This window comes from Heptranchias perlo, chromosome 8, assembly GCF_035084215.1.
Source record: "Heptranchias perlo isolate sHepPer1 chromosome 8, sHepPer1.hap1, whole genome shotgun sequence".
In the NCBI taxonomy this organism is placed as follows: Eukaryota; Metazoa; Chordata; class Chondrichthyes; order Hexanchiformes; family Hexanchidae; genus Heptranchias; species Heptranchias perlo.
The window spans coordinates 73,499,297-73,523,561 of NC_090332.1; the positions used below are offsets into that span (position 1 = coordinate 73,499,297).

General features: G+C 44.0%; 1 protein-coding gene across 1 annotated transcript in view; it reads right to left on the reverse strand.

Annotated features, from left to right (window-relative positions):
• The window catches only part of entpd6 (ectonucleoside triphosphate diphosphohydrolase 6), an 81,748-nt gene that overhangs the window by 51,570 nt on the left and 5,913 nt on the right, over nucleotides 1–24,265 (reverse strand). The window contains exon 2 of the mRNA XM_067989315.1: nucleotides 10,389–10,680. Within this exon, the coding sequence (XP_067845416.1) occupies nucleotides 10,389–10,656 (268 nt within the window). The 5' untranslated portion in view covers nucleotides 10,657–10,680. The remainder of the gene's footprint in view (nucleotides 1–10,388; nucleotides 10,681–24,265) is intronic.

Below are 24,265 nucleotides of genomic sequence, written 5' to 3' on the forward strand. Positions count from 1 at the left end.
CACCGTTGACCAGAAACTTAACTGGACCAGCCATATAAATACTGTGGCTACGAGAGCAGGTCAGAGGCTGGGTATTCTGCGGCGAGTGACTCACCTCCTGACTCTCCAAAGCCTTTCCACCATCTACAAGGCACAAGTCAGGAGTGTGATGGAATACTCTCCACTTGCTTGGATGAGTGCAGCTCCAACAACACTCAAGAAGCTCGACACCATCCAAGATAAAGCAGCCCGCTTGATTGGCACTCCATCCACCACCCTAAACATTCACTCCCTTCACCACCGGCACAGTGGCTGCAGTGTGTACCATCCACAGGATGCACTGTAGCAACTCGCCAAGGCTTCTTCAACAGCGCCTCCCAAACCCGCGACCTCTACCACCTAGAAGGACAAGAGCAGCAGGCACATGGGAACAACAGCACGTGCACGTTCTCCTCCAAGTCACTCACCATCCCGACTTGGAAATATATCGCCGTTCCTTCATCGTCGCTGGGTCAAAATCCTGGAACTCCCTTCCTAACAGCACTGTGGGTGAACCGTCACCATACGGTCTGCAGCGGTTCAAGAAGGCGGCTCACCACCACCTTCTCAAGGGCAATTAGGGATGGGCAATAAATGCCGGCCTCGCCAGCGACGCCCACATCCCATGAACGAATAAATAAAAAAAACTGATGAGTTATGTTAAAACATTGATAAAGGTTGCGCACTACTAAATCCTACATCCTCCAATCTGCACGCCAGACCTCACCAATCTGCCGATCTGAGTTGGTACCGTGCCTGCGAGAGTACATGCACCAAGGCTCTCTGCTGATGCACGAGGTGGACAGAAGGAGCAACATCCTGTATCTGCAGGGGGGTGGGGTCAAGAGGCCCTCCAGACATATACTCAAAAGGCAGTGGGAGGCAGCAGGGGACAAAGTCAATGCCAGGCACACAGCATCATGAATATGGATGCAGTACAGGAAGAAGTTCAATGCTTTGACACGAGTGGTCAAGGTGAGTGAGGTCAACTGTCAAGTGGTGTCTCCTACCAACTACACCACTAGCCGCATCCACTGATCCACGCACTACACCCCTATCACCCACATACCAACAAACTCTTTCCATCAGTACTCAACTCTTTCAATCAGATGCTTCCTCTCATCCTTTCACATTACCACTGTTGCAAGCCGCCCACCCACAACTCACAGGCCAAACACATTGGCAGCTATTCAACCATGACATGCACATCATCCAGACACACGTCTCGCTTTCTTGCAGGAGAAGGTGGTGCATATCAGGAGGCAGCAAGTGGCAGTGGCATTTAGCCCCTTGAGCCTGTTCTGCCATTCAATGAGATCATGGTGGACCTGTGACCTAACTCCACATACCCGCCTTAGCCCCATATCCCTTAATACACTTGGTTCACAAATCTATCAATCTCAGATTTAGAATTCACAATTGAGCTAGCATCAATTGCTGTTTGCAGAAGAACGTTCCAAACTTCTCCCACCCTTTGCATATGGAAGCATTTCCTAACTTCACTCCTGCTCGTCCTGGCTCTAAATGTTAGGCTATCTCCCCGCGTCTTCGTATTCAAGTATAGGAGACCTCCAGAAACAGTTACAAATGTCTCGGCAGCCAGAAGCAATAATCCAGCCATTAACATGTAAATCCTCCATGGTCCCATTAAATAGTGCTGGTTGTGATCCTCCAGGCACTCTGCCACGTTCAGATGGTCGGAGTTAAGATGATGGGTTGAGTTGTGCATTAAGTCCCAAAATGGTGTCTATCACTTTAAATCAGTGTTGCACACCGATTGTATCCATTTTCTCCTTACTTTACATACTTCCAAGCATTCGTTATCTGCGCCTGTGCGAACTCCTATACCAAGATGGCGTCCGGCACCGAAACAACGGGCCCAATTTAGTACCATAGACTCATACAGCACAGAAGGAGGCCATGTATGTTTCCACTTGTGGGGGAACCCAAAACTAGGTGCCATAAATATAAAAGATAGTCACAAATAATTCTAATAGGGAATTCAGAAGAAACTTCTTTACCCAGAGTGGTAAGAATGTGGAACTTGCTACCACAAGGAGTAGTTAAGGCAAACAGGGGAATCTAGGTAAACACATGAGGAAGAAAACAATAGAACGATATGCCGATAGGGTTAGAAGAGGGGTGGGAGGAGGCTCATGCAGAGCATAAACGCCAGCATACACGAAAATGGCCTGTTTCTGTGCTGCAAATACTATGTAATTCAGCCCACTGTGCCAGCTCTTTGAAAGCTATCCAATTAGTCCCACTCCCCTGCTCTTTCCCCATAACCCTGCATTATTTTTCCTTTTCAAGTATATATCGAATTCCCTTTTGAAAGTTACTATTGAACCTGATTCCACCCTTTCATGCAGTGCATTCCAAATCACAACAACTTGCTGCCAAAAAATAATTTCTCCTCACCTCCCCTCTGATTCTTTTGCCAATTATCTTAAATCTGAGTTCTACGGTTACTGACCCTCCTGCCAGTGATAACTGTTTCTCTTTATGCATGTTTCAGTGGGGGTGCATTTGGGGAACAGTGATCATAATATCATTAGGTTCAGAATAGTTATGGAAAAGGACAAGAACCAATCATGCATAAAAATACTTAACTGGAAGAGGGCTAATTTCAGTGAGTTAAAAAGGGGTCTTGCTCAAGTGGATTTGATCAAAAGTTGGTAGGCAAAACAGTGATTGAATAATGGGAGGCCTTCAAGGAGGAGATGGTTCAGGTAGAGAGTAGACACATTCCCACGAGGGGGAAAGGAAGGGCATCCAAAGCTAGAGCTCCCAGGATGACTAAAGATATAGAGATAAAATGAAACAGAAAAATGAGACTTATGACAAATGGAAGGTTCATAATACAGCAGAGAACCAAGCTGAATATAGAAAGTACTAAGGCGATCTAAAAAAGGAAATAAGAGGGGCAAAAGAGAGAGTATGAGAATAGATTCGTGGCGAACATAAAAGGGAACCCAAAAGTCTTTTATAAACATATAAATACTAAAAGGGTAGTCAAAAGAAGTGTGGGACTGATTAGGGATAAAAAAGATCTTGTAGAGGCAAAGGACATGGCTGAGGCACTAAATGAGTACTTCACATCCGTCATCATTAGAGAAGAGGATGGTGCCATTGGAGCAGTAAAGGAGGTGGTAGTCGTGATATTGGATAGGATAAAAATAGATAAAGAGGAGGTACTTAAAAGATTGGCAGTACTCAAAGTAGACAAGTCACCTGGTCCAGATGGGTTCATCCTAGGTTACTGAGGGAAGTACGGGTAGAAATTACAGAGGCTCTGGTCACAAACTTCCAATCCTCTTTAGAGGACTGGAGGACTGCAAATGTTATACCCCTGTTCAAAAAAGGGGAGAGGGATAAACCCGGCAATTACAGGCCAGTCAGCCTAATGTCGGTGGTGGGGAAACTTTGAGACAAAATCCAGGACAAAATTAATTGGCACGTGGAAAAGTATGGACTAATCAATGAAAGTCAGCGTGGTTTTTTTTTAAAAAAAGGAAAATCGTATTTGACTAACTTGATTAAGTTCCTTGATGATGTAACGGAGAGGGTTGATGAGGGTTGTGTGGTTGATAGTGTGTATATGGACTTTCAAAAAAGCATTTGATAAAGTGTCACATAATAGATTTGTTAGCAAAATTAAAGTCCATAGGATTAAAGGGACAATGCCAGCATGGATACAAAATTGGCTAAAGGACATAAAGCAGAGAGAAGTGGTGAACGGTTGTTTTTCAGACTGGAGGGAAGTATACAACGGTGTTCCCCAGGAGTCATGGATGTTAGGGAACTTGGGGAAATAAATAGTGATGTCTTGAGGAGTGTACATATTACAGAGAGGGAGGTGCTGGAAGTCTTAAGGCGCATCAAGGTAGATAAATCTCCGGGACCTGATGAAATGTATCCCAGGACGTTATGGGAGGTTAGGGAGGAAATTGCGGGTCCCCTAGCAGAGATATTTGAATCATCCACCGCTACAGGTGAGGTGCCTGAAGATTGGAGGGTAGCAAATGTTGTGCCTTTGTTTAAGAAGGGCAGCAGGGAAAAGCCTGGGAACTACAGACCGGTGAGCCTGACATCTGTAGTGGGTAAGTTGTTAGAGGGTATTCTGAGGGACAGGATCTACAGGCATTTGGAGAGGCAGGGACTAATTAGGAACAGTCAGCATGGTTTTGTGAGAGGAAAATCATGTCTCACGAATTTGATTGAGTTTTTTGAAGGGGTAACCAAGAAGATAGATGAGGGCTGTGCAGTGGACGTGGTCTACATGGACTTCAGCAAAGCCTTTGACAAGGTACCGCATGGTAGGTTGTTGCATAAGGTTAAATCTCATGGGATCCAAGGTGAGGTAGCCAATTGGATACAAAATTGGCTTGACGACAGAAGACAGAGGGTGGTTGTTGAGGGTTGTTTTTCAAACTGGATGCCTGTGTCCAGCGGTGTGCCTCAGGGATCGGTGCTGGGTTCGCTGTTATTTGTTATTTATATTAATGATTTGGATGAGAATTTAGGAGGCATGGTTAGTAAGTTTGCAGATGACACCAAGATTGGTGGCATTGTGGACAGTGAAGAAGGTTATCTAGGATTGCAACGGGATCTTGATAAATTGGGCCAGTGGGCCGATGAATGGCAGATGGAGTTTAATTTAGATAAATGTGAGGTGATGCATTTTGGTAGATCGAATCGGGCCAGGACCTACTCCGTTAATGGTAGGGCGTTGGGGAGAGTTATAGAACAAAGAGATCTCGGAGTACAGATTCATAGCTCCTTGAAAGTGGAGTCACAGGTGGATAGGGTGGTGAAGAAGGCATTCGGCATGCTTGGTTTCATTGGTCAGAACATTGAATGCAGGAGTTGGGATGTCTTGTTGAAGTTGTACAGGGCATTGGTGAGGCCACACTTGGAGTACTGTGTACAGTTCTGGTCACCCTATTATAGAAAGGATATTATTAAACTAGAAAGAGTGCAGAAAAGATTTACTAGGATGCTACCGGGACTTGATGGTTTGACTTACAGGGAGAGATTAGACAGACTGGGACTTTTTTCCCTGGAGAGTAGGAGGTTAAGGGGTGATCTTATAGAAGTCTATAAAATAATGAGGGGCATAGATAAGGTCGATAGTCAAAATCTTTTCCCAAAGGTAGGGGAGTCTATAACGAGGGGGCATAGATTTAAGGTGAGAGGGGAGAGATACAAAAGGGTCCAGAGGGGCAATTTTTTCACTCAAAGGGTGGTGAGTGTCTGGAACGAGCTGCCAGAGGCAGTAGTAGAGGCGGGTACAATTTTGTCTTTTAAAAAGCATTTGGACAGTTACATGGGTAAGATGGGTATAGAGGGATATGGGCCAAATGCAGGCAATTGGGACTAGCTTGGTGGTATAAACTGGGCGACATGGACATGTTGGGCCGAAGGGCCTGTTTCCATGTTGTAACTTCTATGATTCTATGATTCTATGAGTCAGTATTAGGACTACTGCTCTTTTTGATATATATTAATGAGCTGGACTTGGGTATAGAGAGTATAATTTCCAAAGTTTGCAGATGACACGAAACTCGGAAATATAGTAAACAATGTGGAGGATAGTAACACGCTTCAGGGGGACATAGACAGACTGATGAAATGGGCAGACACATGGTAGTTGAAATTTAACGCAGAGAAGTGTAAAGTGATACATTTTGGTAGGAAGGATGAGGAGAGGCAATATTAACTAAATAGTACACTTTTAAAGGGGTGCACATACACAAATCTTTGAAGGTGGCAGGACAAGTCGAGAAGGTTGTTAAAAAAGCATATGGGATCCTGGGCTTTATTAGTAGACATGATGTGGAGATGCCGGTGATGGACTGGGGTGGACAAATGTAAGGAATCTTACAACACCAGGTTATAGTCCAACAAATTTATTTTAAAATCACAAGCTTTCGGAGATTATCTCCTTCGTCAGATGATTGAATGAAAAGGTTCTCAAATCGCATATCTTATACGATGTTGGGACAGCATCACACCAATCAAAAGGTGTCGTTGTTATTCAAACAGGCCAGTCACGGAGAACAGCACGTCCCAGTACACTCGATATACATTGTGTCTTTTACACAGGCAGGCAGAAAGAAACTTAAAATGGCAGAGAGAGAGAGAGAGAGAATTTTAAAAAACATATAAATTTTTTCCCCCTTTTTGCTGGTGGGGTTACGTGTAGCGTGACATGAACCCAAGATCCCGGTTGAGGCCGTCCTCATGGGTGCGGAACTTGGCTATCAACTTCTGCTCGACGATTTTGCGTTGTCGTGTGTCTCGAAGGCCGCCTTGGAGAACGCTTACCCGAAGATCGGTGGCTGAATGTCCTTGACTGCTAAAGTGTTCCCCCGACTGGGAGGGAACCCTCCTGTTTGGCGATTGTTGCGCGGTGTCCGTTCATCCGTTGTCGCAGCGTCTGCATGGTCTCGCCAATGTACCATGCTCCGGGGCATCCTTTCCTGCAACGTATGAGGTAAACAACGTTGGCCGAGTCACAGGAGTATGAACCATGTACCTGGTGGGTGGTGTCCTCTCGTATGATGGTGGTATCCGTGTCGATGATCTGGCATGTCTTGCAGAGGTTGCCGTGGCAGGGTTGTGTGGTGTCGTGGACGCTGTTCACCTGAAAACTGGGTAACTTGCTGCGAACGATGGTCTGTTTGAGGTTGGGTGGCTGTTTAAAGGCGAGCAGTGGAGGCGTGGGGATGGCCTTAGCGAGGTGTTCGTCGTCATCGATGACATGTTGAAGGCTGCGGAGAACATGGTGTAGTTTCTCCGCTCCAGGGAAGTACTGGACGACGAAGGGTACTCTGTTGGTTGCGTCTGTTGGTTGCATACCGACAACTGGACAACCAGGAACACTACAGACGGTTACCCGCAGATCCGACCAAAGAACACACCCACCAGCTCAACAAACTGATCAAGACCTTCGATCCAGACCTTCAAAGCATCCTACGCACTCTCATCCCACGTACTCCCCGCGTGGGAGACTTCTACTGCCTCCCAAAGATACACAAAGCCAACACACCCGGACGTCCTATCGTATCAGGCAATGGAACCCTGTGTGAGAACCTCTCTGGATACGTCGAGGGCATCCTGAAACCCATCGTACAGGGAACCCCCAGCTTCTGTCGCGACACTACAGACTTCCTACAAAAACTCAGCACCCACGGACCAGTTGAACCAGGAACACTTCTCACCACGATGGACGTCTCGGCACTATACACCAGTATCCCCCACGATGACGGCATCGCTGCAACAGCCTCAGTACTCAACACCAACAACAGCCAATCTCCAGACGCCATCCTACAACTCATCCGCTTCATCCTGGATCACAATGTCTTCACCTTCAATAACCAGTTCTTTACCCAAACACACGGAACAGCCATGGGGACCAAATTCGCACCCCAATACGCCAACATTTTCATGCACAAGTTCGAGCACGACTTCTTCACTACACAGGACCTCCAACCAACACTATACACCAGATACATCGACGACATTTTCTTCCTATGGACCCACGGCGAAGAATCACTGAAGAGACTACACGATAACATCAACAAGTTCCATCCCACCATCAAACTCACCATGGACTACTCCTCAGAATCGGTTTCTTTCTTGGACACACAAATCTCCATCAAAGACGGGCACCTCAGCACCTCACTCTACCGCAAGCCCACGGACAACCTCACGATGCTCCACTTTTCCAGCTTCCACCCCAACCACGTCAAAGAGGCCATCCCCTATGGACAGGCCCTACGAATACACAGGATCTGCTCAGACGAGGAGGAACGCGATGGACACCTACAGACGCTGAAAGACGCCCTCGTAAGAACGGGATATGACGCTCGACTTGTCGATCGACAGTTCCGACGGGCCACAGCGAAGAATCGCATAGACCTCCTCAGAAGACAAACACGGGACGCAACCAACAGAGTACCCTTCGTCGTCCAGTACTTCCCTGGAGCGGAGAAACTACACCATGTTCTCCGCAGCCTTCAACATGTCATCGATGACGACGAACACCTCGCTAAGGCCATCCCCACGCCTCCACTGCTCGCCTTTAAACAGCCACCCAACCTCAAACAGACCATCGTTCGCAGCAAGTTACCCAGTTTTCAGGAGAACAGCGTCCACGACACCACACAACCCTGCCACGGCAACCTCTGCAAGACATGCCAGATCATCGACACGGATACCACCATCACACGAGAGGACACCACCCACCAGGTACATGGTTCATACTCCTGTGACTCGGCCAACGTTGTTTACCTCATACGTTGCAGGAAAGGATGCCCCGGAGCATGGTACATTGGCGAGACCATGCAGACGCTGCGACAACGGATGAACGGACACCGCGCAACAATCGCCAAACAGGAGGGTTCCCTCCCAGTCGGGGAACACTTTAACAGTCAAGGACATTCAGCCACCGATCTTCGGGTAAGCGTTCTCCAAGGCGGCCTTCGAGACACACGACAACGCAAAATCGTCGAGCAGAAGTTGATAGCCAAGTTCCGCACCCATGAGGACGGCCTCAACCGGGATCTTGGGTTCATGTCACGCTACACGTAACCCCACCAGCAAAAAGGGGGAAAAAATTTATATGTTTTTTAAAATTCTCTCTCTCTCTCTCTCTGCCATTTTAAGTTTCTTTCTGCCTGCCTGTGTAAAAGACACAATGTATATCGAGTGTACTGGGACGTGCTGTTCTCCGTGACTGGCCTGTTTGAATAACAACGACACCTTTTGATTGGTGTGATGCTGTCCCAACATCGTATAAGATATGCGATTTGAGAACCTTTTCATTCAATCATCTGACGAAGGAGATAATCTCCGAAAGCTTGTGATTTTAAAATAAATTTGTTGGACTATAACCTGGTGTTGTAAGATTCCTTACATTTATTAGTAGAGGCATAGAGTACAAAAGCAAGGAAGTTATGCTGAACCTTTATAAAACATTGGTTAGGCTTCAGATGGAGTATTGTGTTTAATTCTGGGCACTACACTTTAGCCTTAGAGGGGATGCAGAAAAGATTTACTAGAATGGAACCAGGGATGATGGACTTCAGTTATGTGGAGAGACTGGAGAAGCTGGGGTTGTTCTCCTTGGAACAGAGAAGGTTAAGAGGAGATTTGATAGAGGCGTTAAAAATTATGAACAGTTTTGATAGAGTAACTGTTTCCAGTGGCAGAAGGGTCGGTTACCAGAGGACACAGATTTGAGGTGATAAGCAAAAGAACCAGAGGCAACATGAAACATTTTTTTATGCTACGAGTTATGATGATCTGGAATGCACTACCTGAAAGGGTGGTGGAAGCAGATTCAACAGTAATTTTCAAAAGGGATTTGGATAAATACTTGAAGGGAAAAAATTTACAGAGCTATGGAAAAAGAGCAGGGGAGTGGGACTAATTGGGATAGCTCTTTTAACGAGTCGGCACAGGCCTCCTTCTGCGCTGTACCATATTATGATGCTATGATTATTTCCTCTATCTATACCCCTTATAATTTTGATCACCTCTATTAAATTTCCTCTTAACCTTCTTTGCTCTAAGGAGAACAATCCCAGCTTCTCTCGTCTCTCCACATAACTGGTACCATTCAAGAAAATCTCCTCCACACCCTATCCAAGGTCTTGACAGCCTTCCTAAAGCATGGTGCCTGGAATCGGACACAATACTTCAGCTGAGGCCTCACCAGTGATTTATTAAGGTTTAGCATAACTTCCTGGCTTTTGTACTCTATGCCTCGATTTATAAAGCCCAGGATCCCGTATGCTTTTTTGAAAAAAAACAGCTGTATCAATTTGTCCTGCCACTGTCAAAGATTTGTACATGTAAATCCCCAAGTCTCTCTGTCCCTGCACCCTCTTTAAAACTGTACCATGTGCATCATTGCAAAGTTCTTGATCATAGAATGAGACAGCACAGAAGGCGGCCATTTGGCCCATCATGCCTGCTCTTTGAAAGAGCTACCCAATTAGTCCCACCTGCGTGCTCTTTCCCTATAGCCCTGCAAATTTTTCGCCTTCTAGTATTTACCCAATTCCCTTTTGAAAGTTACTCCTGAATCTGCTTCCACCACCCTTTCAGGCAGTGCATTCCAGATCATAACAACTCAATGCCTAAAAAAACTTCCCTCATGTCGCATCTGGTTCTTTTGGAAATTACCTTAACCTGACCAAGGTGATAAAATACAAAGCCCATACAGACATACAGCATCATTACCATAAACTGCAGTTCCTCATTGCAGTGGCAAATATTACAGGAGGGATTATGTTTCTCAGTATCATCAATGTCCGTATCTTAGCTATTTCTCAAAATAACCAGAAACGAAAACCTACCGTTTGGCATTTGGGTAAACTTGAAGACATGGATGCGCGTCCCTGTGCTGCCAGCATCAAACATAATTCCATAGAAGCCTCGAGGCGCAGGTTGTAAGAGTGCTGCCTGCTCGGTGAATCCAAGTCCATTTTGTGTTCTTTGAAAAGGTTTCTTTTGATACAAGTATATGAATATGCATATGAAAAGGACAAACACATATGCTATTTTTGGTACCTTCATGGTTCCCAATGGTAAAATACATATTTTCTTTACTGCAGATTCATGCATGGTATGCGCAACTCAGTATGGAATCTGTAATAAAAGTCAGTTTAAACAATTAACCAGTTTCACATACATAGAAAAGACTTAATTTCTCAAACTGGAAAGCAGATTTTGTTTTTTTTCTTAAATAACAAAGTACAGTGCATCTTTGCAAAGTTCATCATCAAGATGACAACATTTTAAATGCAGCTTGAGATACATAGGAGGCAATAGTCCCAGACAGTCAGTGTTGGACCACACATGAACAGTAATGTGCACTAAAAGTTAAGCCGTGGAAGAATGTGCTGCAGTGCTGAGGCAAAATAATGCAACCGACCAAAATGATTCTGTGGGAACCAGACCTGCCGTCCTTATCCAGTCTGGCCGAAATGTGACTCCAGTCCCACACCAATGTGGTTGATTCTTAACTTAAGTGGTCTAGCAAGTCACCAAGTTGTACAAGGGAAACTCAGGATGGGCAATAAATGCCGGCCTTGCCAGCGACGCCCATATCTCAAGAATGAATAAAGAAGAAAAAAAGACTTGGCCCTGCATAGGCAAAACTGATGAGGCATGTCCCAGGGTGTACTCAGCATTGGCAAGTGGTAGTGAGTGGGAATGGCCAATTTCTTGATCTTTTGATTAGTATCTTGGGGAAATTGATAATCTATTTAAACCATCTGGTTTGGTATAGACCAAAAGTATAAGGCAGATTTAAATGACAAACAACCTAAAGATTTAACATGACTATCTTAGCTGTGGCTCAGTTGGTAGCACTCTCACCTCAGAGTCAGAAGGTTGTGGGTTCAAGACCCACAACAGCAACTTAAGCACAAAATCTAGGCTGACACTCCAGTGCAGTAGTGAGGGAGTGCTGCACTGAAAGAGGCACTGTCTTTCAGATGAGACATTAAACCAAGGTCCCGTCTGCCCTCTCAGGCGGATGTAAAAGATCCCGTTATTTTGGGTTACACCCGGGCAGGACCGGGACCAATGTCCTCGCGGGGGTGTTTGCTAGTGCTGTTGGGGAAGGTTTAAACTAGAGTGGCAGGGGGATGGGAACCTTAGCGGGGAGTCAGAAGGGAGTAAAGTTGAGAGCAGCAAGAGAGGGGAAGACCCAGTGGAAATTTACAATACAAATAGTAGAAACAGTTGTTCAAGTGAAAGGGAAAAGCGTAGAGCAGCAGAAAGAAAGTGTACTTTAGACACTACAGATAAAGTGAAAACTAGAAGGCGTAAGGCGATTATCCCAGCATCAAAGCTGAAGGTCAGGCTAGGGTGTGTGGCCCAATTAAAAGTTCTATATACAAATGCACAGAGTATAAAGGAATAGATTAAATGAACTACAGGTTCAAATTCAAATTGGAGGGTATGACATGATAGCTATCACTGAGACATGGCTGCAGGATGGTCAGGATTGGGAACTAAATATACCGGGTTATAAGGTCTACAGGAGAGATAGGGAAAATGGAAGAGGGGGAGGAGTAGCCTTAGTGATTCGAAATGAAATCACTTCAATGATAAAGGAGGATATAATGAGAGGTAAGCAGCCAACAGAGACCTTATGGGTTGAACTGAGAAATAGGAAAGGATCTAAGACTATAGTGGGAGTTGTGTATAGGACCCCTGGCAGCAGTTCTGAAGTGCTAGATTGTATAAATGCAGAGATTAGACAAGCGTGTAAGAAAGGCATAGTGGTCTTAATGGGGGACTTTAACCTTCATATAGATTGGGAAAAGCAGACTAGCAACTGTCAGAAAGGTAGTGAATTTCTTGAGTGTGTCCGGGATAGTTTTCTATAGCAGTATGTCCTAGAGGCAACAAGGGGGCAAGCCATACTAGATTTAGTAATGAGTAATGAACCAGATTTAGTTAACAGCTTAACTGTACATGAACATCTATCCAATAGCGATCATAACAAGATCGAGTTCAATGTAGTGTTTGAAAGGGAAAAAAGTGAGTCAGCTACTAAGATTCTAGACTTGGGTAAGGCCGACTTCAATGGGATGAGACAGAGACTGTCCACAGTAAACTGGGCAAATCTGTTAATGGGTAAAACGACTGATGATCAGCGGGAAATGTTTAAAGAAACTTTTAATGAGATACAGAACTGGTTTATACCCGAGGGGCAAGAACTCTACTTGCCAAAAAAAACAGCCATGGACAACTAAAGAGCTAAGGGACAGTATAAGACGTAAGGAAAGGGCATACAAAAAGGCAAAAAATAGCACAGATCCTGGCGAATGGGAAAGATACAAAGATCAACAAAGGGTCACAAAACAGATAGTAAGAGCTACAAAAAGAGAGTATGAAAAGAAACTTGCAAGGGATATCAAAACCAATACAAAGAACTTTTATAGTTATATTTGAAAAAGAGGGTGGTCAGGAGCAGTGTTGGCCCCTTAAAAACTGAAAGTGGGGCTATTGTTGTTGACAATGGGGAAATGGCAGACATGTTGAATAATTACTTTGCATCAGTATTTACAGTAGAAAAAGAGGATAGCATGCCGGAAATCCCAAGAAAACTAATATTGAATCGGGGACAGGGACTCGATAAAATTAACAAAGTAAAGCAACAGTAATGAAGAAAATAATAGCACTAAAGAGTGACAAATCCCCAGGACCAGATGGTTTCCATCCCACGGTTTTAAAGGAAGTAGGTGAGCAGATTGCAGATGCCCTAACTATAATCTTTCAAAGTTCTCTAGATTCAGGAACTGTCCCTCTAGATTGGAAAATTGCACATGTCACTCCGCTTTTTAAGAAAGGAGAGAGAGGGAAACCGGGGAATTATAGACCAGTTAGCCTAACATCTGTTGTGGGGAAATTGCTGGAGTCTATAATTAAGGATAGGGTGACTGAACACCTCGAGAATTTTCAGTTAGTTAATCAGGGAGAGCCAGCACGGATTTGTGAAAGGTAGGTCGTGCCTGACAAACCTGATTGAATTTTTTGAAGAGGTGACTAAAGTAGTGGACAGGGGAATGTTAATGGATGTTATTTATATGGACTTCCAGAAGGCATTTGATAAGGTCCCACATAAGAGACTGTTAGCTAAGATAGAAGCCCATGGAATTGAGGGAAAAGTACGGACTTGGTTAGGAAATTGGCTGAGCGAAAGGCGACAGAGAGTAGGGATAATGGGTAAGTATTCACATTGGCAGGATGTGACGAGTGGAGTCCTGCAGGGATGTGTCTTGGGGCCTCAATTATTCACAATATTTATTAACGACTTAGATGAAGGCATAGAAAGTCTTATATCTAAGTTTGCTGATGACACAAAGATTGGTGGCATTGTAAGCAGTGTAGATGAAAACATAAAATTACAAAGGGATATTGATAGACTAGGTGAACGGGCAAAATTGTGGCAAATGGAATTCAATGTAGACAAATGTGAGGTCATCCACTCTGGATCAAAAAAGGATAGAACAGGGTACTTTCTAAATGGTAAAAAGTTAAAAACAGTGGATGTTCAAAGGGACTTAGGGGTTCAGGTACATTGATCATTGAAGTGTCATGAACAGGTGCAGAAAATAATCAAGAAGGCTAATGGAATGCTGGCCTTTATATTTAGAGGACTAGAGTACAAGGGGGCAGAAGTAATGCTGCAGCTATACAAAACCCTGGTTAGACCGCACCTGGAGTACTGTGAGCAGTTCTGGGCACCACACCTTCGGAAGAACATATTGGCCTTGGAGGGAGTGCAGCGTAGGTTTACTAGAATGATACCCGGACTTCAAGGGTTAAGTTATGAGGAGAGATTACACAAATTGGGGTTGTATTCTCTGGAGTTTAGAAGGTTAAGGGGTGATCTGATCGAAGTTTATAAGATATTAAGGGGAACGGATAGGGTGGATAGAGAGAAACTATTTCCGCTGGTTGGGGATTCTAGGAGTAGGGGGCATAGTCTAAAAATTAGAGCCAGTACTTTCAGGAGCGAGATTAGAAAACATTTCTACACACAAAGGGTGGTAGAAGTTTGGAACTCTCTTCCGCAAACGGCAATTGATACTAGCTCAATTGCTAAATTTAAATGTGAGATAGATAGCTTTTTGGCAACCAAAGGTATTAAGGGATATGGGCCAAAGGCAGATATATGGAGCTGGATCACAGATCAGCCACGATCTTATCAAATGGTGGAGCAGGCACGAGGGGCTGAATGGCCTGTTCCTATGTTCGTCAAAGAGCAGGGGAGTTCTCCTCTGTGTCCTAGCTAACATTTATCCCTCCACCAACATCACAAACAGATTATCTGGTCATTAACTCAATGCAGTTGTGGGACTTTGCTGTGCACAAATTAACTGCTGTGTTTCCTACATTACAATAGTGACCACACTTCAAAAGTACTTCAATGGCTGTGAAGCACTTTGGGACGTCCTGAGGTTGTGAAAGGCGCTGTATAAATGCAAGTCTTTCTTTCATCTGCAATCATGAAAAGCTTACTACATTTTATACAGTATCTGAATTCTTTATTAGTACAGGTAACCTTACTGCAAAAAGAAAATACTATGAAGTCAAGATAAAAAAAAATGGTTTTTCAAACAGTTAACCACATTTTGGAGACAAGATAGAATCAACACAACAGAAAGAAAGAACTTACATTTATATAGTGCTTTTCATGACCTCAGGACGTCCTGAAGTGTTTCACAGCTTCCGAAATACCTTTGAAGTGTAGTTGCTGTTGTAATGTAGGAAACACAGCAATGTGCGCACAACAAGGTCCCACAAAACAGCAATATGATAATAACCAGATAAATTCTTTTAATGATGTTGGTTGAGGGTTAACTGTTGGTCAGGACACAGGGGAGAACATCCCCACTCTTTTTTGAACAGTGCCATGGATCTGTTACATCCCCTTAGAGGACAGACGGGGCCTCGGTTTAATGTCTCACCCGAGAAGCAGCACTCCCGACAGTGGAGCACTCCCTTAGTACTGTATTGGAGTATCAGCCTCGATTACATGCTCAAGTCTCTGGAGTGGGACTTGAACCCACAACCTTCTGACTCAGAGGCCAGAGTATTATTACTGAACCACGGCTGACATAATGGTGCAAAGACAGAAAATTATGCACAGAACTATGGAAGAATTATACTAATGTATTTCCTGTTCATGGTGAGTCAGAGAATGCACCATTTTATAATATTAGCATAATGACATAATGCATGTTCAATTATAAAAGAAGGGGTTTTAAACTAAGCAGTGGTACTTTAAAAACAAGAAGGAATTGGAGCAATAACGTGAATTAATATAGAATTCTGCTGCAACGGACAAAATCTGGAGAACGTGAAGCAGCTTAACATTGAACATGAAAAATATCTGCATAAGCAAAGCTACGGCATGATTTATAGTCAACCTCACAGTAAATATTTTAATTGTACGACAACAGTTCAGGGTAAAATTTGTAACCCCTGTAGTATGTTGTCAATTGTTTCCTTTACATTAAAAAGATGAAGTGAGGAAACATTGAAAGGTTACATATATTTAATTGAGTTTATTCCCTCCAGAGTTTCTCTGCAGCTGGGATTGCAAATTTTGACAATTTGACAGTGTTATCCTATCCCAAAAAATAGTGACTGTGAAAAGTATCCAAGCAATGTAACAGAATTCCTGGCTTTTTAGTAATTATTTGGGGTTTCTGAGGCCCAGCATTCCTATGAATGGCTTTACAGTCAATTGCTTAAGAGACAGATGCAGCTGTAAGCTGCTGTGACACAGTATGAATACCCAAAGATTTTTTCCAAACAAAATTTACAGGACTTGAGAGTGGTTCAAGTGATGCAAAATAAAATCCACTCCCTGGCACTTGTATTTCTGAGTAAAATGTAATTGTAAGTGTAATTGGCAAATGAATTTCAATATAGGTAAATGTGAGGTGGTACATTTTGGTCGGAAAAATAAGAAGGCCACATATCCTTGGAAAATAAGAATCTAAATGGGGTAGAGGAGCAAAGGGATCTGGGGGTACAGATGCACAAATCACTAAGAGTAGCAATGCAGGTTAATAAGGCCATTAAAAAAGCAAACAAAGCAGTGGGGTTCATTTCTAGAGGGATATAATTGAAGAGCAGGGAAGTTATGTTAAATTTGTATAGAACCTTGGTTAGACCACACTTGGGAGTACCGTGAACAGTTCTGGTCTCTATTATAAGAAAGGATATAGAGGCAGTTGCAAAAAAGTTTTACTATAATGATACCAGAACTGAGAGGTTATGCCTATCAAGAAAGAGTGAACAGGCTGGGGCACTTTTCTCTAGAAAAAAGACTGAGCGGTGACCTGATAGAGGTCTTTAAGATTATGAAAGGTTTTGATAGAGTAGACGTAGAGAAGATTTTGCCACTTGAGGGGGGAGACCAGAACTAGGGGCCATAAATATAAGACAGACAGTCACTAATAAGTCCAGTAGGGAATTCAGGAGAAACTTCTTTACCCAGAGTGTGGTTAGAATGTGGAACTCGCTACCATAAGGAATAGTTGAGGCGACTAGCATAGATGCATTTAAAGGGAAGCTAGATAAGTACGAGGGAGAAAGGAATAAAAGGATATGTTGATGGGGTTAGATGAAAAAGGGTGGGACGAGGCTCATGTGACGTACAAACACCAGCATGGACCTGTTGGGCAGAATGGCCTGTTTCTGTGCTGTATATTCTATGTAAATCTCCTCCGGTGCGATTTAGGCGTATGGGATAAGGGTAACATTTAGGATTTGCGTTGCGGCGAAGATCTAGGCTTGCGGCAAGGAGTTAGCATTAAGGTGAAGATCTCGGGTTGAGGCGACAAGTTAGCATTAAGGTGGATGTAAGAAACAGTATTTATTCACCGGTCTTCGTTGGATATTGTTTGCATATATTCAAGATTGTTCCAACCTCATTGACTAAAGGATCCTTGGTTGATAACGTCAAGAGACCCCGTGTCTTGGCCATCAGCTGTTTACAATATATATGATGATGTGGAGATGCCGGTGATGGACTGGGGTGGACAAATGTAAGGAGTCGCACAACACCAGGTTATAGTCCAACAGCTTTATTTGAAATCACAAGCTTTCGGAGCTTTGCTCCTTCGTCAGGTGAAGTGAAGGGTTACATAAAGGCACAGCATATATAGTCAGAGAACAATGCCTGATGATTACAGATAATCTTTCTAACTGCCCTTTATCACACCTCGGCAGAGAGATAATCACAGCAATCAAAGGAGTCAATGGTGTTCAAACAGGTTAGTTTTTTGCTGCAAAAAAAAAGTTAACTGTTTTTAATACAAACCCTAGCATCTGCTACATTTGACCCCTGGTGACCCCACCTCAGTATTCTTGGATGTAATGTTTCCCTGACTAACCTGTTTGAACACCATTGACTCCTTTGATTGCTGTGATTTATCTCTCTGCTGAGGTGTGATAAAGGGCAGTTAGAAAGATTATCTGTAATCACCAGGCATTGTTCTTTGACTATATATGCTGTGCCTTTATGTAACTCTTCACTTCACCTGATGAAGGAGCAAAGCTCCGAAAGCTTGTGATTTCAAATAAAGCTGTTGGACTATAACCTGGTGTTGTGCGACTCCTTACATTTTTACAATATATATCAATGACTTAGATGAGGGGACAGAGTGTAATGTATCCAAGTTTGCTGACGATACAAAGCTAGGTGAGAAAGTAAACTATGAGGAAGATGCAAAGAGGCTGCAAAGGGATATAGACAGTTTAAGTGATTGGGCAAGAAGGTGGCAGATGGAGTATAGTGTGGGGGAATGTGAAAATATCCTCTTTAGTAGGAAGAATGGAAAAGCAGAATATTTATTAAAAGGTGCAAGACTTAGAAATGTTGGTATTCAGAGGGATTTGGGTGTCCTTGTACACAAATCACAGAAAGTTAACATGCAGGTACAGCAAGCAATTAGGAAGGCAAATGGTATGTTAGCCTTTATTGCAATGGGGTTGGAGGTCTTGCTGCAATTATATAGGGCTCTGGTGAGACCCACACCTGGAGTACTATGTACAGTTTTGGTCTCCTTACCTAAGGAAGGATGTACCTGCCTTAGAGGGGGTGCAACGAAAGTTCATTAGATTGATTCCTGGGATGATGGTGTTGCCCTGTGAAGAGAGATCGAGTAGAATGGGCCTATATTCTCTGGAGTTTAGAAAAATGAGAGGTGATCTCATTGAAATGTATAAAATTCTTAGAGGGCTTAATAGGGTAGATGCTAAGAGGCTGTTTCCCCTGACTGGAAAGTCTAGAACTAGGGGTCATAGACACAAGATAAGGGGTCAGCCAATTAGGACCACAATGAGGAAAAATTTCTTCCCTCAGAGGGATGTGAATCTTTGGAATTCTCTACCCCAGGGAGCTGTGGATGCTCAGTCATTGAGTATATTCAAGACTGAGATCGATAGATTTTTGGACACTAAGGGAATCAAAGGATATGGGGATAGGACGGGAAAGTGGAATTGAGGTAGATGATCAGCCATGATCTTATTGAATGACGGAGCAGGCTTGAGGGAGCATATGGCCTACTCCTTGTCTTATTTCTTATGTTCTTGCGTCTCCGAGTACTATCGATGTTTATAAACACGATGGCATGGGGACCGTTAGTATCTTCTTGTGGAATGTATAAGGATCAGCAGATGGTATTTGGCTTAGAGAAACTGTTTGACGTGTGAACACAAAGGAGGTTTGGGATACCGCTGATTTTGGTGTGTGATTGCGGGTATATAGGTAGGAGCATAAAACGTATTTAAAATAATCTCAGAGCAACTAGACTGCTCAATATCGTCCTCATAGGGTCATTCGAGTTTGATCACTTCGGGAACCTTGTTGGTGTAAACCTTTTGCCTGATTGTATTGCAACGTCTTACTTAGTGTGCTATAACTTGTACTATTGTATTTTAACATCTTTTACTATTTATCTTGTAAACTTCTGTAATAAAACCATTGCTTGGGACAAGACATACTGGCAGCCTCTTGGTATAAGAGACCGAACTATTAAACAGAACTTACATTTGGCCCTCCAACATGGGGCTGCGAGGTGCAGCTTTGTACGAATTACAAGTATGTGGGTTATTGTACCTTTTGATGAGCAAAAGTGGGGATTACGTGTTTTTGGTTGTGAGAGACCTGTGTAAGAGTCCAGGGACAGTACTAGTGCGAGTTGTTTAACGTGGCAAGAGATTATATCCTCGCCCAAATTTTTTTTTATTTGTTCATGGAATGTGGGCATCGCTGACGAGGCCAGCATTTGTTGCCCATTCCTAATTGCCCTTGAGAAGGTGGTGGTGAGCCGCCTTCTTGAACCGCTGCATTCCGGGGGGGTGAAGGTTCTCCCACAGTGCTGTTAGGTAGGGAGTTCCAGGATTTTGACCGAGCGACGATGAAGGAACGGCGATATATTTCCAAGTCGGGATGGTGTGTGACTTGGATGGGAACGTGTAGGTGGTATTGTTCCCATATGCCTGCTGCCCTTGTCCTTCTAGATGGTAGAGGTCATAGGTTTGGGAGGTGCTGTCGAAGAAGCCTTGGCGAGTTGCTGCAGTGCATCCTGTGGATGGTGTACACTGCAGCCATGGTGCGTCGGTGGTGAAGGGAGTGAATGTTTAGGGTGGTGGATGGGGTGCCAATCAAGCAGGCTGCTTTGTCCTGGATGGTGTTGAGCTTCTCGAATGTCGAGCTGCACTCATCCAGGCAAATGGAGAGTATTCCATCACACTCCTGACTTGTGCCTTGTAGATGGTGGAAAGGCTTTGGGGAGTCAGGAGGTGAGTCACTCGCTGCAGAATATCCAGCCTCTGACCTGCTCTCATAGCCACAGTATTTATATGGCTGGTCCAGTTAAGTTTCTGGTCAATGGTGACCCCCAGGATGTTGATGGTAGGGAATTCGGCGATGGTAATGCCGTTGAATGTCATGGGAAGGTGGTTAAACTCTCTCTTGTTGGAGATGTGTAAGGAATCTTACAACACCAGGTTACAGTCCAACAGTTTTATTTGAAACTCACAAGCTTTCGGAGGCTTTCTCCTTTGTCAGGTGAGTGTTGGATTCCTTGACAATTACCGCATATATAGTCAGAGAACAATGCCTGGTGATTACAGATAATCTTTCCAAATGCCCGTTATCAAGGCAATCAAATGAATTGAATAGTGTTCAGACAGAGAAACATTAGATACCAGACTACTGAATATACAAACGGCCAGAACCAAGGAGAGAGAGAGAGAGAGCGCGAGAGAGAAACATCCGAACGGAGGAGAAAGGGAGAGCATGGCCAGTTGTATTCAAAACAGATAGCTTGTTGTTCCCGCTGGTGGGGTTACGTGTGGGGCGACAACGCACAGTCGTCGGGCGGATGTTGGTGCCACGTTCTGCACCCATGCGGGCAGCCTCCACCGGGATCGCGTGCGTGCGTGCCCGCCCGTCCGTCCTCCAATGTTTCTCTGTCTGAACACTATTCAATTCATTTGATTGCCTTGATAATGGGCAGTTGGAAAGATTATCTGTAATCACCAGGCATTGTTCTCTGACTATATATGCGGTAATTTTCAAGGAATCCGACACTCACCTAACGAAGGAGAAAGCCTCCGAAAGCTTGTGATTTTCAAATAAAACTGTTGGACTATAACCTGGTGTTGTAAGATTCCTTACATTTGTACACCCCAGTCCATCACCGCATCTCCACATCATTGTTGGAGATGGTCATTGCCTGGCACTTGTCTGTTGCAAATGTTACCTGCAAAAACAAGGAGTATGTTTAGCCATGGCAAAGGAGGTTGATATTTGCGAGAAGATGGGAGAACCACCAGTGAACACCCTGGCAGATAAAACAAAGAAATATATCCAGGAGAAACTAGGATCTTGTGCTTTATTAGTTAAAAACTGTCAGACCTTGTGTGAGGTGCAGGATAACATAAAAGAGTTAACTAAGGAGGAAAAGATTCTGAAAGATAAATCACAGGAGGAGGAGGAGAGGTTAATATCAGTCCTTTCACAGCAGACAAAGGCTGTGAAAGAGTTGCATTAAAAAATCCTGGGTTGGATACTTGAAGTGTAACAAAAGGATTAGGAAAAAGGGAAAGAAGTTAAAAGCTCACAGCAAAAATTGTGTGAAAGGGTGTGTGAATGTGTGGAAGTTTATTGATGGCTTAACATCAAGAATGCTACGAATGTTTTAACAAGCTACAGCATTTCTTTTGTTTGAAAGTCTCAAAAATGTATCGGTATGATGTTTGTTTTTAGTGTCAGCTCCAGCCTCTTCTCTTCACAGAGCTAAAAGCAGTTTAACCCTCTGTTGTCTTGTCTTGGATGTTGAGAGTATTTTAAGAATTTTAAATCAGTGTGTTTTCTATAAGCATATTATTTTTGAGATATTGAGTCCTTCTGTTTTTGGTTTTGAACTGTTTGAGTAATTGACAGATTGAGTCTTTCATTAAATTATCAAATTATGAAACTGGTTTTCTGTTGGTGGCCAGCACAGACCAGTTATTTAAACTATATTCCTTGGGCTCAAGACTTGGGATTACAACATAAAATTTGGCACTTTGAGTTCATAACTAATTACAGGGATCAATATTTTTAAAGGTGCATGAAAGTGTGAATGTAGTTGTTGAGTATGTTCATTTCAATTTAAGACTGTGCCCCCAGAATATGGGAGACTTGAGGAAAACACTTGTGCTTTACATTTTAAGTTAAAGATGCTGGTGTGGATTTATTTCAACTGAAATATACATTATGCCACTGTTAAAAGCACAAAGCACTTTGTTTTAATTGGAAGCAAAATACTGCAGATGCTGGAAATTTGAAATAAAAACAGAAAATGCTGGAAATACTCAGCAAGTCAGGCAGCATCTGTGGCGAGAGAAACAGAGTTAACTTTTCAGGTCGATGACCTTTCATCAGAACTAGAAGAAATTAGAGATTTAGTAGTTTTTAAGCAAGTACAGAGCCAGTGAAAAGGGTAGGGGAGGGAAGAACAAACAGGAAGGTCTGTGATAGGGTGGTTGGGCATGAATGATTATTTGACAAAAGGGATGATAGTGCAAGGCAAATGAGGTGATAATGGGACAAGAAACAAAAGATGGATCTAAAGGAGCTGTAAATGGCAACAGCAGAACTATTACCAGCAGCTGCAGTCCGAAAAAAAATGGGAGCAGTTGTTATGATCTGAAGTTATTGAAATCAATGTTGCGTCCGGAAGGTTGTAAAGTGCCTCATCGAAAGATGAGGTGCTATTCAGAGCTTCAATGGAAGAGTGTAGGAGGCCAAGGACAGAGGGGTCAGAGTGGGAATGGGGCGGAGAATTAAAATGGCAAACGCCCAGAAGCTCAGGGTCACGCCTGCCTGGCTTTTAGTGGGATATGTGGAACATTTTGTTTCAGGTCTCCTCCCGCACCTCTTTTTCCAGTACATTGATGACTGTATCGGTGCTGCTTCCTGTTTTCACCCCCAACGGGAAAATTTCAAAACTCTGCTTCGAATTTCCACCCCTACCTCACTTGCACATGGTCCATCTCCGACTCTTCCCTTCCTCGACTTCTCTATCTCCATTTCTGGGGATAGGCTGTCAACCAATATCAACTAAGCCCACCGACTCCCATAGCTACCTTGATTACACTTCCTCCCACCCAGCTTCATGTAAGGACTCTATTCCATTCTCCCACTTTCTCCATCGCATCTGTTCCGACGATGCCACCGTCCACAACAGTGCGTCCTTTTTCCTCAACCGAGGATTTCCCCTTCACTGTGGTTGAGGGCCCTCGATCGTGTCCGTCCCATTTCCTGCACGCCTGACCTCACCCCTTCCCTCTACTTCCCAGAACCATGATAGAGTCCCCCTTGTCCTCACGTCCCACCCCACGAACCTCCACATTCAACGGATCATTCTCGGCTATTTCCGTCACCTCCAGCACGATGCCACCACCAAACACATCTTCCCCTCCCATCCCCTTTCAGCATTCTGAAGGGACCAATCCCTCTGCGACACCCTGGTCCACTCTTCCATCACCCCCTCCCCTTCGCAAGGCACCTTTCCATGCAGGCGCAGGAGATACTACACCTGCCTACCGTGCCAGGCAATGACCATCTCCAACAAGAGAGAATCTACCCACCTCCCCTTGACATTCAACAGCATTACCATCACCGAATCCCCCACCATCAACATCCTGGGGGTCACCATTGACCAGAAGCTTAACTGGACCAGCCACATAAATGCTGTTGCTACAAGAGCAGGTCAGAGGCTGGGTATTCTGCAGCGAGTGACTCACCTCCTGACTCCCCAAAGCCTTTCCACCAACTACAAGGCACAAGTCAGGAGTGTGATGGAATGATGGAATACTCTCCACTTGCCTGGATGAGTGCAGCTCCAACAACACTCAAGAAGCTCGACACCATCCAGGACAAAGAAGCCAGCTTGATTGGCACCCCATCCACCACCCTAAACATTCACTCCCTCCACCACCGGAGCACCGTGGCTGCAGTGTGTACCATCCACAGGATGCACTGCAGCAACTCACTAAGGCTTCTTCGACAGCACCTCCCAAACCCACGACCTCTATCACCTAGAAGGACAAGGGTAGCAGGCACATGGGAACAACACCACCTGCACGTTCCCCTCCAAGTCACACACCATCACGACTTTGAAATATATCGCCGTTCCTTCAA